At 42.4% G+C, this 17,945-nt stretch overlaps 1 protein-coding gene across 2 annotated transcripts in view; it reads left to right on the top strand.

Annotated features, from left to right (window-relative positions):
• The first annotated feature begins 332 nt into the window (after positions 1-332).
• Positions 333-17,945, top strand: part of LOC114770331 (cadherin-10-like) — a 45,490-nt gene continuing 27,877 nt past the window's right edge. The window contains exons 1-2 of one of the 2 annotated variants that reach the window (XM_028964164.1): positions 333-545; positions 6,098-6,463. In XM_028964164.1, coding sequence (XP_028819997.1) covers positions 6,245-6,463 — 219 coding nt within the window. In that variant the 5' untranslated portion in view covers positions 333-545; positions 6,098-6,244. Of the gene's footprint in view, positions 546-6,097; positions 6,464-17,945 lie in introns of those variants that run through there. The other variant, XM_028964174.1, reaches the window with a different exon arrangement.

Here is a 17,945-nt window from a genome sequence, read left to right on the forward strand (position 1 = left end):
GATTTCTTTAGACATCAAACATCAGAGAGTCTATCAGCCTCGTCCCCAGCTCCCGTGCTCCAGCATAACCGCAAGAATCCTTCATTTAACCCCCTCCCACCATCCTTTCTGTCTTTCAGCGTCTCGTAACCTAACCCTCTATAGAGATGAAGCAACAGCTCTCTCTCTCTCTCTCTCTCTCTCTCTATACCCATTGCTTCTTCCTCTTTTATCCAGACTTGTGAGTGGCAGCCAATCAGAAATCAGTCCCCTTTCTGCTTCTGAGAGAGGGAAGAGAGAGATAGAGAGAGGGTTGGGTGGAGGAGAGCACATGCTGGACGCGAGAGAGAGAGAGAGCAAGCGAGAGAAGGCTCACAGGCTGAAGGGAGAGAAGCAGCACAGAGAGACAGTGAGACAGAGAGAGAGAGAGAGAGAGAGAGAGAGAGAGAGAGACAGCTGCGCTCGCGCACAGAAGACCGGAGCGAGTCGCGGGATGCCAGGCGAGGAGACGCACGGACGCCGAAGACGCCTGTGAGCTCGGGAAGCGGAGGCTGCTGCAGCACGAGGTAAGGGACCCGGTCCCCTGGAGCAGGGCTGCCGCTCGTGGGGACGGGGAGTGTGATTAAAGTTTATGCTGGTGGGTTTAAGCAGGAGTGACAGGGCGACAGGACCCGCATCATTAGTTCGTTTTGGCTGGTTTGGTGTGGGGAGAGAGGATTAAGAGGAAGAGTTGTCACTTTTTCCTTTTCTCGTTATTTCTTCCTCCTCTACTGCTGGGTGGAAAAGACTCCTGACATGTAGCCTTATTCTCTCCTGTTCTATATATTTACTCTACATTATAAACACCAACATCCTTTTGTATTTTAGATTATTATACTGTCTATATTTTTGTTCATGGAGAATTTATTCAGTGCATGTATCAGTAAAGGCTGTACACACACACACACACACACACACATACTGGCTCTAACTGAGACCCAGTCTCAGAAGTGAACATCTTCCAGATCTGTGGGAGTCTGGTGGCAGCAGAACTGTTGGGGGGGATCAGTAAGAGTCTGCAGATCCTTCACGTTTCCTGTTGGGAAGAAAAAACCCTCCTCAGCTTTCCAGCAAGTTCACATCCCAGGGTTCATTTGCATGATTCGAGTGAGGTTTTCATTCGAATTTTGCATCCTCCCAGACACTTAGAGAGTGAGCTGAGTGACATTGTGACCTTCAACAGGGGAGGGCTGCTTTACAGCTGGGTGAGAAACGGGTGACAAGCGGCTGTGTGATGTGTGATTAGTGAGACAGTGTGGTTTCATATGGAGAAGGACAGATAGTGACAAGGAGACCCGGCACAAAATGGTTCACATTTTTTGACAACCATTTAATTTCTAGTACTATTGATATTATGGTTCTAAGTATTATTAGTAATATTGCCCGAGATATTTTTGTTACTCCCCACTCCCCCCCAGAAGACAGGTTTACCACATACCAGTGACTGATGCATGTTCATGCCAGTCCAGAACCAGATGAAATGTTGCCCAGCATCGCATGGGCTCTCTGTTGAAGTGACTGGGTCACTGGCATTGCAGCAGACACACACACACACACACACACACAGGCACATCAAGATTTGCTGGAAACAATTAAAATAGAACCTTTCTGAACATATAAAAAACATCTTTTTTTTTTCTCAGTTTTGCAACACTGTCTGACCATGTGTCACCAGGGCAGTCACACTACATTAGTCCAGGGCGACCTGGTCCTGACATAAAAAAAAAAAAAAATGACAGAAGCAAAGTTCACTACTGCAGTTTAAAAAAAACATAATACAAACATAATGCATTGCATGAACCACACGCTCAAAGAGAATATATGTCTATGCCCGTGTCCAGACATGTGGCACGCACGCATGTAATCCGCAAGATTAAAACACATCTGGAAAATGTGGTAATCGTAAGGGACACCCATGCTAGAGCTGTAATAAAGGTCTAGGGCTCCACCAAGTGGCACTGCCTCTCACTAGCTCTGCTTCACGCAGCCCTGTCCACTACTCCCCTCCCTCCTCTCCGTAGCATTCCCACTCCCTCTTATATTCTTATGTCTGTCTCCGTCTAACGCTTTCGAGGGGACCATTACCTAGAATGCATGACCGTGACAGATTGTTCATCCACGAGGGGGGAGAACTACATCTGAACCCTTCATGAACGTCTGTGCATGTATCGGTAAAGGCTGTGCACACACACACAAGCACACACTGGCTCTACCATGTCTGCTTGACATCTACTTGTGTGTGCAGATCTTAATTCAGTGAGAGAAAGAACGAGAGAAAGAGATTTTTCTTCAGTAATGAATGGATGCAGAATTTGTTGCATCCTGAAAAATTCCCCTCTCATCTGACTTTAAGCGTCATTAGTCTCGAGACATGAGACAGGAGACAGACTCTCATGGACTCGCTGCTTTTTGCGAGATGGTCTTTTTCCTGAGCTGAGGGAGTGTGCACTATCACAGATGAAGCCTGCAGAAGGATTTCGCACACAATGAAGCGTATGGCAAATCAAAGGATCCTGTAGATTTTCTATTAAAATGTATTTTTTTGCGTAGATGTAGGAATAAAAGAGCAGTAAAACACTTGACATTGAAAATGAGGAAGAGCAAGGATGTGAATGCGTGTATAGTGACTTACAACCACCAAACAAAACCGACAGGCTAGTAATGAATAAAACATGAAGAATGTTAAACTCACAATTAGCGGGAATTAAAGGAAGAAATGAATGAGCGTTGTACACTGTCTAATGGAAATATCGTGCGTGTGCTTATATGTGTTTGAGGTGTTTGTATGGATGCAAATATACAATGTGCTGTTTGATGTGAGGTAATCTGTGTATGACTAATTCTTAATTAGGCTCTGGTAAGGACTCTGTGTGTTTGCATGCACACAAATGAAACTGTATTTCTGTTTTTGTATGTATGTTTGTGTGTGCCAAGTGAGGTATTGTATATGTGTGTGTGTGCCAGAATTTGGTTTAATTAGATTTGGTATAATTAAGCATGTGTGTGAATGGATATATGAGTCTTGGGCTGGAATAGGCTTAATTAACCCATGTCTGAAAGGAAAGGCGAGCTGGTGGAGATGTAGTGGCTCGAATTGCATTGTTAGTTGCGGTGAATGCACGTTATTATGTGTATGTATAGCTATGAACCTTCATTACAAAGGTTATGCCTCATTTAGAACCACGGCTTCACATTATCTTCACAAAAGCTAGCGCAGAAGAACACCCACGCCAGTTTAGAATTCCCATTCACCTGGAAGGTTTAGAATTATAAAAAAAAAATCAAAACAAACAAGGATCAGAAAGTGGGCATGCACTCACACACAAACACACCAATTATGCTCCACGGCATCACCTCACATGAAATGGCAACAGTGGGAATATGTGTTGGGGATTGTGTGAGTGACACCACCACCCCCCCTCGTGCTTTTCATTTCACATATGCTAATTAATGTGAACATATATCCTTAAGCAGCAGCTCATCTCTCTATAAACAACTTTTTAATACACTCTGGCCAATTAATGCACTAATCAAATTGAGAAAATTAAGTAAAAGTTGCGAACATCTGGTGAGCCTCTTCCGCGACTCACTCGCTGCCTCGTTGCCGAGCTTTTGCCGGATTTTTAAAAAGATACACTGGATGGGCATTTAATAGGCATGCGGCGTCTCCGATTAATATCCACAATGCTATTAAATCTCAAGGACAGCCTTGAATGATAATTAGAAAATGCAATCACAAGAATCAGAGCAGATTAACTGCCAAAAATGTTTCCGTGCTGTCACGCCTGCAGCAGCCTGGAGGCTCGCAGAGTGGCGATAAGAGGAAAATTCTTTATCAGCTCACGGCTTATTGGCACCCTGTGAGTTTCTCAATCTTTCAAAAAAAAAAAAAAAGAGGCATTGCTCGCGTGGACAGGGTGGAGGCCAATCAACTTGTTTTCCCATGCCACCATGCTTAATTATTTGCCAACACAATTGCATTTCCTTGCCAGTGGTTAATGACGCCTTTAGTACTGACACACACACACACACACACACACACACAAAAGAGTTACAGAACACTCCTCGAGCAGCTCGACATCAAAAATGCCAAAATGCATGCCAGCACCGAGAGATTTTCATGCCACCGCGTGCATCTGTGCATGCCAGATACTCACCCGGGAGAGGACCTTTTGATCTCGACTCAGTTAGCCGTAATGGGAAGGAGATGGCCGTGATGCAAAAAAAAAAAAAAAAAAAAAAAGAGTGCACATCAAGAATAACCAATGACTTTTGCTGATCGTTTGCCAGAGCGCGCCCAGATCAGAAGAAACCCTGACGTACCGGCAGTCCACCCAAGGTCATCCGTTCAGTCACAAATCGGCTCCTTGGCTTTTTCATATACCATCTTGGATTGTCAAGGTTAATCGATGGGCGTGGCCAGACCAAGTTGGAGGCCAAAGTTTTAATGACATGCGCTGAGGGTGTAAATGCATATTTTGTAAGAAAATGCATATTTTTAAAATTAACAACTCCTTGGGCCATGGCACGTTTTAAACATTTCCATGCATTACAATTAATATTTTTAGCTTAGTTATTTACTTTGCCCAAGAAGACCTGTAAGGCCACTATTTTCAAACTTTTGCTGATCGCAGCACTATGTGCTAAGCATGGAGTGGTCTTGTATATTTCTTAAAGATTAGGATAAAATGAAAGAAAAAACTATTTATTTTACATTTACAGCATTTATCAGACGCCATTATCCAGCGCAACGTACAATCGGTAGTTACAGGAGCAGTCACCCTGGAGACACTCAGGGTTAAGTGTCTTGCTCAGGGACACGATGGTAGTAGGTTGGGTCTTCTGGTTAATAGGCGAGTGTGTTACCTACTGGGCTAAAATGGCAGTAAGTAGGATTTGAACCTGGGTGTTCTGGTTCATAGACGAGTGGGTTACCCAATGGGCTACTACAACCACTCGGTCCTAATCTCTATTTTGAAGGAAATAAACTACCATTTCTTTTTGGTGTAATGCAGTTACCAATAACACAATTTTCAATTATGTTTATATAACTCCCTTTTAAAAATGGGTGGAGCCAGATGAGTAGGAGGCCAGGTTTCTCACAAACACACACTGCTGATTTGATTTGTTTATGACGTCAACGTGTCTACTTTAGGGTATAGTTCTCTAAAGACACTGCAATTTGCTTGCAAACTGAATTGTTACTTAAATAATGTCATTTGTCCACTAGCTTATACATGGAACATTGAAAGATTAGCCATTAAACATTTTTTTGCCATTAGCGTAGTTGTTGATTTTCACAGATGATAATGATGTGAATAAAATGAGGTGGACTGTATAATGCCTTCTTTTGCCACCCTCATTTTCTGTCAGTATCTAATTATCTGAGTCATTCGATTTACATTCCTGACAAAGCATTCATTTACATGTGGTACTTCAGCTCCATCAATGGAAACATAATACCAATTTGTTCTCAGACAAAAAATTGGGTCTTTTTGTGCCATCAAATGCTTCCGGATGACATTGTTTCTTTCTCCCGCCTTTTGATTTGCTCAGACAGTGATATTGTGACTGTGGTCCTGCTTGCTTTGTCACCCACGTGAGACGTGTAATGAATGTGGGTCAGCATCACTTCCCAACTCTGACATTACACACTGGAGCCCATTTTTTGTGGAATGAGGATGTGTGTGTGTGTGTGTGTGTGTGTGTGTGAGTGTGTGTGGATTTATTAGGATTAACTTCCAAAAGCCTATAAATTATGCATGCATCCACCAAATTACCTATCAGGAGCGGTCCTGAAGGAGCTGGGGTTCCAGCGAGGCATGGCGAATGTGGCCTGTGCCAAGCTGTGCCGCCTGGCCTACCTACCATGGGCCTCAGTTAGTAATTAGCACACAATATATTGCACATAGTCGGGTGCGACAGGTTTTTGCCTGGACTGCACATGTTGACTACATAACTCTTTAAGTAAAAGAAAAAAAGTTTAGGAGGAAAAAGTTGTACCATCTAATAAAAAAGGAACTGATTTAGCCATTTCTACTACACTTGTACTAATTTGTACTTTGTCTTGTTTCTACAGGTTGAGGAAAACTCAGTAGACTGGCTTGGCATTTAAAATGTCAGATTTAGTGGCATTTCAGCCTAGTGTGCCAGCCGTGCTGATCTCCCTGCCTTCTTAATTGACTGCTTATTGAGAGGTCCGACCGTGACGTACCGTTCGGATAACATGATAACCAATCACCTTCTGCTCTTTGTGGTGATCATCATCATCCTGGATTCCGCTGTGCCTCTATTGACGGGAGTTAGTCAGAATGACTCTGCAGGCATTGCCTCCTCTTCGAACTCTGATGGAAAAATACTTCGCCGCACCAAACGTGGGTGGATGTGGAATACCTTCGTTATCATGGAGGAGTACACGGGATCCCTGGATCAGTATGTGGGAAAGGTATGTACCTTAAGACCATTCTTCCAGCTCCTGTTGGTTCATGGCTAGTGTTGGCCTAGCTTTTAGTTTAGCTTTGATAATTGAACAGTTTATCCTGCTTATTCCTAGTATGATTCTGACCACATTATGGTGGTCATGTTAAAGGTTATGGTCATCACATTGAAATACAAAGGTCATCACAAGACCACTGGAATAATTAATTTGCTGGAGATTAGGTACAGCCCATAGCTAATTGTTTAACTAAAATCAGTTTTTGGATAAAACCCACAATTTCTTGAACTAATGCATTCTTAATGTCATCATATATGCTTTGGTAGGAACGTTCCTTGTATGAAATGGTAGGTTAAAGTCACAAAAATTACAGTCACATATGGCACATTTAGTCAACATAAATACGACTGGAAAGTTCTGAATCGCGGTGGAGTGGTTTTAGAGGAAGAAGAAATGAGACTCTTTACATAAGCAGCCAAATCCTAGAGCCCCGCTCCTTCCGCTCTATCCTTCGATCTCCCTCTTTCTCGGCACGGCCTCAGAGAGGGTTTGCCAGCCTCTGCCGCCTGCCAGAAGCTGCAGATAGGAATCACACAATCGGAAGTGTTCTTCTGAGCCCCGCTACCCGCAGATCAGAGCCTCCACCGGCAGTGCTCTATCGCTAGCGCTAACCCTGAGACAGATGTAATTTGGAGTGCTGCAGTTATGGTCCCGTGGGGGGCTGGGAGGTGTGTGTGTGGGGGGGGGGGGGGTGACTCTCGACAGCCAATTTTCTGTGAGGAAGCTTGCTTTCATTGCATGCTTCATACCTCACAAGTAAACAAGTGTGATGCGCCGGGTTGTGTCAGAGCGGTGGAAGATGAAGGGAGTGGTGAGGGAAGGTGTGATGGCGGCAGATATCATCTTCCTCTCTTGTTCGACAAGTACAGAGAACATCGCATGAAGGAGCCTGTCTAAGAAGGCCTCTGAAGAAAGAAGAAAAAAGATGAGCGGCAAAACAATAAATCAATCAAAAGAGAGCATGGGACGTGAGTTCCCCTCGTCCTGGTAGGTTTACGTGATGAGACGACAAAGCAGGACAGATTGAAGCTAGCCCATCAGTCGTGGATGTGTCAGAGACTGTGAATCCCTGGCTCCACTCCCAGCTGCTTTGATGGCCCTCTGGCCGGCCCACTTTGCTGGCATGACAGCAATCACATGCGCTGGCTGCAGACTCACCCACTGTCCAATCTCATTCGCAATTAAAGTGCCAGAAAGACATGAGAAGGCAATAAATACAGAGAAGAGGGGAGAAAAGACACCCATGCACGTACAGCTTTAGGGGCGGAAACTGTGAGGAAACTCTTTTTAATTTCATCATTCTCTTTCTCTCTATCAACTCACTCTTCACTTTCTGGAAGTTAATCTTGCGAGCGAGCAAGTGTGTGTATGTGTGTAGCAGAAAACACTTGCCTGACGGACAGGCACTTAGAAGCCCAGTGAGACGCCATCAAAGACATTGATGATCTTCTTTATAAGGATAATTCGCTAGCCTTTGCTTGGCCCAGAGGGAGGCCATATTTTTACACATCCAATCACGTCCACCCCCTCCTTGCTTTGACCTCTGCTGCCTGACAGCTGATTGATGCCTTTGCGCTGCTGTAAAGTTATCTTGGATAGAAAATGACCAAAACAAGCCGAGCTAAGAGCATGTAATGTGGAGTGAGGCAGTCAGGGAGCTGTAAAATGGACAGACGATGGGGCAGAATAGCAGAAGTGGAAGACGGTGAAATATGTCTGTTGAATCTAAGAAAATGTACTTTCACAACACGGTAAAATTTGTGAAGCTTGTTGTTCAGAGACAACAATGATAAGCATATATTGTATGTTTTCATGTTAAAATCCATTCCATTTAGTTTCTGGCATTGAAATTTTTCAAAAAGACATAAAAACACATTGTTAAAACCTGATTAGTGTCACCAAAAACTCCCTGGAATCAGCATCCCCATGAACATAGTTCTGAATGTAACATGGTTATTCAAAAGTGCATGCACTTTGGAAACGATTGCAATATTAATATAGAGTAAATAGTTTTACACACATAGCCTCTCATCATTCCCCACGGAGCTCCCTGCTGTGCAGAATTCTATGCTTTTTTTGCCTCGGGAACGCTGAAGTTTAATCATTTTCCCTCATGCGTTTCATGCGGTTACTGCCAATTTTACTGGGCAGCACCAGTCATCACTTCACAAAGGCTTATAATCCAATATGTGCACTGAGGTGACAATGCATGGAAGTATCCAGAGATTTGCAGATGTGAAAAAAGTAAAGCCTACATAAAGTTTTGAGTACCTGGAGCTTTGCTGCTCTTTATCACAAATTTATCCTGTTACTGCACAGACAGATAATTTTGTTAATGTACAAAAAACTATATATACTTTGAAAGTTTCACTCCAAAACCAAGTGCTCAGTCAGGTCGAGACTGACGGCCATTGCATATATGATTTGTACCATATTCATTCCATTGGACACCACCAATGTCAACTTCTTGGTTTATACCACACATACTTTCGTACACTCACATTCACTGAATGCTGACTTTCTAAAGACCAGTGTTTGACTTTTCAAACATGCATTTGTCTACTCCCACAACATTGCCCAAGTAAAGGGTTGCTGTTAGTCAGCCTTAGCCTATAACTACACTGACCCTCTTGTGCAGCAAGTTGGTTTGAAGTGAGGAGCCCTTGGAAGGCAATCTGCCACATTTTTTCCTCTTTTTTTTTGGCTGCAGTTTGCGTGAGGGCACTTGCCCACATGCTGCTCCATCAGCACTATTGATGTGAACAAAATCCTATTAACCTCCTGCAGTCTGAGGAAGCTCAGCGGAGGTAAACATGCTCCCAGCCCTCAACTACCCAGTCTGACACATACTCAAAAGCAAACACTGAAAACACCTGTTTGTTCCTGAAAAACTATCTTTAAGTTCAAGCATTAAATTGTAGTCAAGTTTTTTTTTTTTTTTGGTTTATTGATTGCGTCATTCTTAAAAATCTCATCAGTCTTAAAAATTTCGTCATTCTTAAAAAACTTAAATGAAAAGTCCTGTTTTAGCGTCAGGAATAGGGTCATAATATAACTTCCCAAAGTTGTATGATGGTAAACAGAAAATGGGTCAAATAGCCAAAGACCAGCAACATATGTACTTGAATTGGTCTATGCCTTTTTGCATAGAGCAATTGGCTGATGTGGAACATACAGCAGAGAGACAAAAGCAAATGAGACACTAGAAATCTTCTGTCTGGGTAGAGTGACTGGTTCTGAGACTATAAACAGCAACAAGTCATACCATGGATTCAGACAGCAGAATGTCTGCAGAGAAATTAAAATCATCTAGGGTAAAATCCAAAGTCTGTAGTTTGAAGAGTGATTGCCGTCATCCAGCTCTGGAATGAGCAGCAGCAATCATCCACAATGCGAGGGAAGCAATATTTGTGGAGGCAAACCACCTCCCAGGCAACAGCAACCAAGATGTCAACAAAAATGGCCTGCGCTGCCAGATCTCCTGATTGCTGCTGATGTGGGGGTGTTCCTCACTGTAGGCAGCCTTAGTGCCTCCATTTCCCAGGACCCATTTTTCTCGTGTTACCTCGTTGGCTTGCCTCGAGAGGCTTGCTTTTTTTTTCTTTCTCAATAAGTCACCACCCCACCAGTGTCTTCTGAGTATGACCCACCTCTGATAGAATCTGTAGCCAGGGGAATTGTGTTCCTATGCCGTGCTTCTAATAAATGGGTGGTGGTAGCCTAACGGGTAAAACGTGAAACCTTACAAACCTTACTTACCGCCATTGTGTCCCTGAGCAAGACAATTAACCCTGAGTTGCTCCACGGGGACTGTCCCTGTAACTACTGCTTGTAATTTCCTCTGGATAAAGGCATTTAATAAATGCCATAAGTGTAGTAAATGTCTTGATAAAGCTTTTGCCTTTTACCATGATTAAATACTGTAGGTTATACAACTTGTAATGAATCGCAAGAACAGTGTATCTAGCCAATCAGAATAAATTGTGACCTTATTTCCTCTACAATTTGTGCATACTAAGAACACTGGGCAAGTGTTCAACAACCTATTGGTACAACCTATTAAGATGTAGGCTACATGTCTGCGGTCTGGTGGTCTAGTGGTTAGGATTTTTTGCTTTTACTGCTGCAGCCCCGGTTCGATACCCGGTCAGGCAAGGGTTGTGAAATATTCCCATTTATTGGGTCAGTGGTGGGTTATTGGTTAAGGAAGCGTCCCCTCACACTGCTCCCCGGGTGCATGTCATGACTGCGCACTGCTCACCAAGGGTGATGGTTAAAAGCAGAAGACACATTTCGTTGTGTCACCGTGTGCAGTGCTGCAGTGTTTCACAATGACAATCATCTTCACTTTCACTTTCACTTTCAATGCAAGTTAGAGTAGAGAACAAAATACTGCACAAAAAGAACTGCTATTATAAATACTTCATTTATGGTGAATGTTTATTGATTTATTGGTAGTAGTAGTAACACACTGTGAAGTGGTCATCCAAAACTACTGGCACTGTAGAGAAACTATTGCATGCTGTCTTTCCTCACACGATCATGACAATGGATGCCTTTAACACTAGAACCATTGTTTAGGAGCCACAGCCGAATAAATCGTCATGATGGTTTAACAATTTCCATCCAACAGCCAAAAACGATACAGTGTACACTTAGCATGAAACCATGCAATAATCTCTTAAATGTACCACAGTTTTCCTTGCAGATGACCATATTGTTTTTCAAGTGATATCATCTGAGTTAGGATTAGAGTGACGACAGATTCAACATGCGTACTAAGTATTTTTAAATCGTGGCATTTTTCCTGTCAAGAAGAGGATTATGGCCAGTCTAAAGATTTAGAACTGTCAAAGCGCTCCAGAGAAACTCCTCTATCCCCCGACGCATAAAGGCGCACTATTGCCGTGTCCTCATTCTGGAGCAAGACTCTAACCAGGCTTAAAGCCGCCCTGTGCATGTGTTCGCTTCCGATTCTGCGGCTTCTCTGTAATCAGCTGAACCAGGAGTGTCGGAGTCAGTTGCTGGAGGGGTCCACCTTACTCCACCGCACTGCCTTTAGTCCAAGAACCATGCACTAATTAGCCAATGAGTCAAACCAGGTGTGCTAAATGAGGGTGCCCTCTGGCTCCACAGTTCGACACCCCCGAACTCGACTCCCGCTGACAGGAACAGAGGGAAAGGGGCCGAATGAAACTTTGACTGCAAACTGTCAGTGGTTGCAAGAGGAACCTGTGCACTGAGAGATAACTCGAACATTACTTCACCTTTCACGAATTTCAAGATTCAAGATTGGTTTACAAAGTGAAGTGACTGTCATTGTGATACATAGCAGCATAGCACACGGTGCACACAGTGAAATGTGTCCTCTGCTTTTAACCATCACCCTTGGTGAGCAGTGGGCAGCCATGACAGGTGCCCGGGGAGCAGTGTGTGGGGACGGTGCTTTGCTCAGTGGCACCTTGGCGGATCGGGATTCAAACCGGCAACCTTCTGATTATGGGGCCACTTCCTTAACTGCCAGGGCACCACTACCTTATTGTCAGTTCAACAGTATACACAGTATACCATGTATTGAAATTATGTTTTCACACAGACCCCCCCATAGTGCAACTTTTCTTTTATGATTGCACTATGAGGGGGTCATTATAATCTCAGTCCTTGTTACCTTCATCGTTACAAATTTCATTGCCCTTATGTGTTCTGTTACCGTAAATGAAATGTATTTAGAATGATTTCAGAATAAATTGAAAGTACGTGATTTCTTTTTTTATTGGAATACTTGTCTATTGAATTATCATTAATTGTAGATATTTCTGACTGTCATCCACATCTGCATTTCAGTGTGTGAAGTAAAAAGCTTTGCCCCAAGGCCTTCTGTCATGTAAGATTTTAGTCCAATACACAGGATACAGATGAATACAGATCATTTCTGTAGCAAGAAGCCTTTTCATCCCAATTCTGCGTATGGCAATACAACAGCTTTTGCTGCCCTGGTCTTCACCACACTCTGCTCTGACCCCTGGTGACACTGGTGTGTGTGGGGGGTTGCCTTTATCTCTCAACACGCCTTTCTACCATTGAGACCGACCATGACATTTATTCTCGTTGACTTTCTTGTTACAAAGCCTTCTACATGATGTGTGTTTTACTTTCAGTTTAAATGTTCAATATTTTCTCTATAATAAGACAGTGGAGGCTTTGCATTGTGTGGATCTGTTCTGGCTGATTCTCTGGTCACCGTCAATCACCACTCACAAGGCCATCATCATCATCATCATCACAGTAGCAAGACTGGCGAGGACCTTTCTTCTTTTTTTTTTTTCTTCCCCAGACATTAACATGCAAAGAGCCTATTTTCTTGGTAAGTGTCAGAGATCATATGCTTCCCCACCTCTGTGTTCTGAGGTAGCGGTGCCGAGGTGATTACTTTCGGTGAAAACATAATTCAGTCCAAGGAAGAAACCTATTACACCTTGCAAATTACAGTATACATCTTAGTCAATAGTAACAGTTGAATGTTTGGCTGCTAAATTGGGTTTCCGATGTGCAAAAGGCAATATGTATGGAGAGAATTAACACTCGTGTATGTGTGCGTGCGTGTGTGCACGTGTGTATTTGTGTGTTTGAGTGGGGAAAATAGGGACTGCTAAAGCAACGGGCAGAACACAGAATAATTATTCTGCATCCGTTTTTTGGGCTCCTTCTCTATTTTGCTATCTGCTCTGCACACTGCACTAAGCAATGCTTGTGACAGACCTGACAGGAATTGCCAATGATTTTTTTTGCCGCCTAAAAACTACCGTTCTGTGTGTGTGTGTGTGTGTGTGTGGGTGTGTGTGCGTGTGTGTGTGCAAGGGATTTAATTCCTCAAGCTGTTCCGCAGTCAAAGGCTAATTTTGTGCTACATGAATTTAGAAAGGCAAATGAAAGGCGCAAGTTGCAAAAACCCTCGCTGTGCTGCTCCAAACCGCATTCTCGGCTCATTACAATCAACACCACTCTTCCAAAAAATATATAAAAAACGAGAAAAAAGAAACAGTCCCACTGCATGCTGGCTTGTTGAAGTTATTATGGCATTTCTTCTGCTTTTTTTATCTCACAGTTACACTCTACCACTGCTTATTGTCCAAAGATTATTCCCAACACAACGTCCCCCCTGTTCAACTTTAATGAATGCTAGGAACGCGTCTCTGGGTGGAAACTTGGATGGGACTGGTGAGTCCCTCCCATCAGCATTCAGTTCTCATCTGGAACATTCTGTAGTGTTTGTGGGGGGCACGGTACATGCTGCTGCTACTTGCTGTTGAATATGAGCTGGAATTTGGAAAAGAATATGCAACATAGGTAAAACAGTACAAATAAATGTCAAAATAAATGATATTTTACCAAAGCTATAGAAGTAGAAATAATATAATAATTAAAACCTTATTCTGCCATCAATAATAAAAAACATTATTCTTGAAGTAAGACTGTCAAGGGAATAAGTTCAAAAGATATAGATTTGCCTGCACCGGTCTATATATGCATTAAATATTAAATATTGTTGTTACAAATATCAACAAATAATTAGCAAGCATGAATTGATGAAGTCAAATGTTTTTATTTTTTTCAATTCTCCAAATTCTCTGAATGTCAGATGAGAGAATATATATATATTTTGTTTTCCACTGTAGTATTCAATTCAACACTAGAACTCCCAGAGAGGGGCCATATGCCTGGTTGTTTTGACCTAATATCCTTAATCACGTGTGAATGGTTGCCTTTGTTCTGCAAATGTGACAATTTGCAGGCCATCAGTTTATAGACAGACAAGTCCAAATCTGCTTCCATCTTGAGGCCATGCTCAACTGTGTGAAGGATGTCCCAACTCATCAAAAACAAGAAACTCTGCAAACAATTTTTGACAGTTCTTCTGACTTCTTCTGTTGGCTCTCCATAACATGTATATGTTTCTAGTTGGCTGTGAGATAGCGGCCTCCCTACTTCTTCTTCAACCCAGACTGTGCCATCTTTTGCCGTCTCAGAGTCTTTCTGTGTGGGCTGTGCCTCCAGCAGACCTTTCTCCGGAGGAGGAGTTCTACTCTCTAACCCAGAACACATCTCATCAACTGAAGACATGTCAGAGTCCGAACTCTCTTGCAAGTGAATGGATACTTCCCCACCATCCAAGTCACAGGACTCCATGTTTTGCAGCAGAGCCAAAGCCTCGGCAGCAATGTAATCTCTTGGCATCTTTGTGGCTTGTTCGTACCTGTAACCATACCACAGCCATGCATAATACACAGCCATGCATACTTTAGCACTAGATTTACCAAGTTTTTATTTTCTGGTGAGAGTCCCGAGGTCTTTGTCCAGTAGCTGTAGCTTTTACAACATGCTGGACCTGGTGGTGGCAAATTCCTACGTTCTGTACAAATGAAAACAACACAAACAGCTCGAGGGCCTGAACATAAACAGTAGCGTGGTTTAACTGTAAACAGAAAAAGGAAATGTCTGGTCCCGGTCCGGGGGGAGGGTGCTCCAGAGGAACCATGGGGCGAACCAAGAAAGAAAGAGCAGAGAGGGCCTGAGAGCCAGGAGCCTGGAGAAGAAAGGATGGTGGGCTCGTGATAAAAGACGTGAGGTGAGATGGTCCTGACTGGATGTGCGGACAGAGGGATCCATGTTCCCAGTCCCGCCAGTTCACTCTCAGGCAGCGGAGGAGGACCCCAAATTGCCAGAGCTGGTGCTTGCCTTGGCCTGCCCTGCCCCCGGCTGGGGTGTTCTGGAGGGACCTTCTGTAACGTTCAGGTGCACATGGCCAAACGAGTCCCAATTTTTACTGTCTTTGTCCTCCCTGATTACCCTCAAAATATTTCGTATTTCACATATTATCAATGTTTGATTATATATTATATATATATATATATATATATATATATATATATATATATATATACTATATATATATATGATATATATATATATATATAATATAATATATATCATATATATATATTATATAATATGTATATGTATATATATATATTATATATATATATATATCTATATATATATATATATATAATACTATATATCTATATATATATATATTATATGTATATGTATATGTATTGTCTGTCTATATTTTTGTGTGTATATAGAATAATATCTCTCTCTCCTCTCTACTCTCTCTTCTCTCTCTCTCTCTCTCTCTCTATCTCTCCATCCCTGTTCTCTTTCTCTCTCTCTCTCTCTATCTCTTCTCTCTCTCTCTGTCCTATGTCTGTCCTGTCTCTCTGTGTGTTCTTCTATCTCCTCTGTGTGTATATATATATATATATATATATATATATATATATATATATATATATATATCTATATATGTGTGTGTGTGGTGTGTGTGTGTGTGTGTGTGTGTGTGTGTGTGTGTGTGTGTGTGTGTGTGTGTGTGTGTAAAAACTGTGTGTGTGTGTGTATGTGTATATATGTAAAAACTACTTCCTGTTCATGTTTAGGACCTTGTTAAAACATCAAAATCGCATGCAGTTGTGGCTCGTGCTTCCTTCTCAATGGCGTTACATGGACGTGAAGTTTGTGCTTTTGCCACTTGCAGCTGGGCCTTTTTCGGGCACACTGTTCAAAAGTTAAAAAATTTGTTTGCATTCGTCCTCTGACAAAAAAATGTAAAACCAAAACTTGTATTTATTTAGAAGTTTTCAAAAGGGAAGTGGAAAAAGGCCTATGGCTTGTTTATTTCGTTTTCCCCAGCTCTACTTGTAGAAAAGTATTATCTACATCCAGGGTGCACACAGAGATTTCTGCTCACGTCTGCCAGGCCCTAAGATGTCAAATGCCACATAAAGACTTGGAAAGAGAGCCGACTGAACAAAAAGAACTATGCAAATGTTCTCAGTCCTTCACGCAGCATCTGTTTCCACCCATAAGTGTGCGTATGGGAACCGTTGATGGATATTACAGGACACTTATGTCTTTTGTATTCATGGGATTTATGCTGCAAAAAAAATGTAAAGGTTTCCCTTATACAGAAAAAAGGAGGAAATGTATTTCAAGAAATGTCATGAGGTAAAATTATTCCTCTCAACACGGAGCGCATGTTGATCGGTTTACTGGTTACACTTCACATTAGTATGCTGTTCATAAAGGCTCTATGAAAGATTTATAACTCACTCATATCAGTGAGCGCATAAAGCACCACGACTGTATACATAATACATTTTACGTCGCTGGTCATAATATATTGTGGAATATTATGTATTGCTATTAGAATACATGAATGCTAATGGCCTCTTATGGTGGGACCGTGGCAGAATTATGAGACAGGTTGCACTTTGGGCTTGTGTTTCAGCATTCCTGGTGTCCCGCAGTCGTCCCCGATTCGGCTCCGACTCAGTTGATGGAGTACGTCAAAAGAAGAGTTTTCCGCATATATCTGATTAGAATGTGGTGTTCCATCATCAGGAACAATGCTGACAGCTGCAGTTTTAAGAAGTGTAGAAATGAGTAACAAGCAGAGCACCTCCCAGCGCTGCTTGGTCGGGGGAACATGCAGGATAAGGAACTATTTTTACACATTTTTATCCACATTCTAACCTTCCCATGATAACATGCATCTCACCGTGTTTTTAAAGACAAACCTCAGTGTGTCCCAAGCACAGCTGTTCATGAGGGGGCACCCAAAAGGCAAATGAAGGGGAAGTGATAGCCTAGCGGTTAAGGCCCCATAATCAGAAGGTTGCCGGTTCGAATCCCGATCCGCCAAGGTGCCACTGAGGTACCACTGAGCAAAGCACCGTCCCTACACACTGCTCCCCGGGCGCCTGTCATGGCTGCTTACTGCTCACCAAGGGTGATGGGATAAATGCAGAGGACAAATTTCACTGTGTGCACCATGTGCTGTGCTGCTGTGTATCACATGTGACAATCACTTCACTTTAACTTTAAGGAACACTAAAAAAAATAAATTAATAATAATAATTTTCTTTCACTGATTTTTAAGCCCAGTAACAAATGTAATAAATAAATAACTAAACGATGCAATTAATAAAATCTCATGCATTTTGGATTGTGCATTATGGAAGAAAACCCATTCTGAGTTTGGTAGGGGCTCTGAAAGCTGCACAAGGCAACGTTAGACAAGTTCTGCGGTTTCACTAGGTTACGAGAAGAAGATTATTAAAAAAGGAACCTGCGTCTCGACAAGACACCACATAACATGTACAACCTTTGTAGCCATTATGTGACCTCGAAGTCATATTATGGAAGATGAAGCCCATTTACCATTTCACTGCCCATCTTGGTTCAACTGGTTTTCAGCCACGTTTGAATCAGCCGCGATGCACTTTTCTTCCGTAAAAAGAATGATTTTTTGTGAAGAGTCCAATTCCAACGAGAATGACCTGACCTTACTGTAGCTACTGTAAAAAGA

Source organism: Denticeps clupeoides, chromosome 2 (genome assembly GCF_900700375.1).
Source record: "Denticeps clupeoides chromosome 2, fDenClu1.1, whole genome shotgun sequence".
NCBI classification, from domain to species: Eukaryota; Metazoa; Chordata; class Actinopteri; order Clupeiformes; family Denticipitidae; genus Denticeps; species Denticeps clupeoides.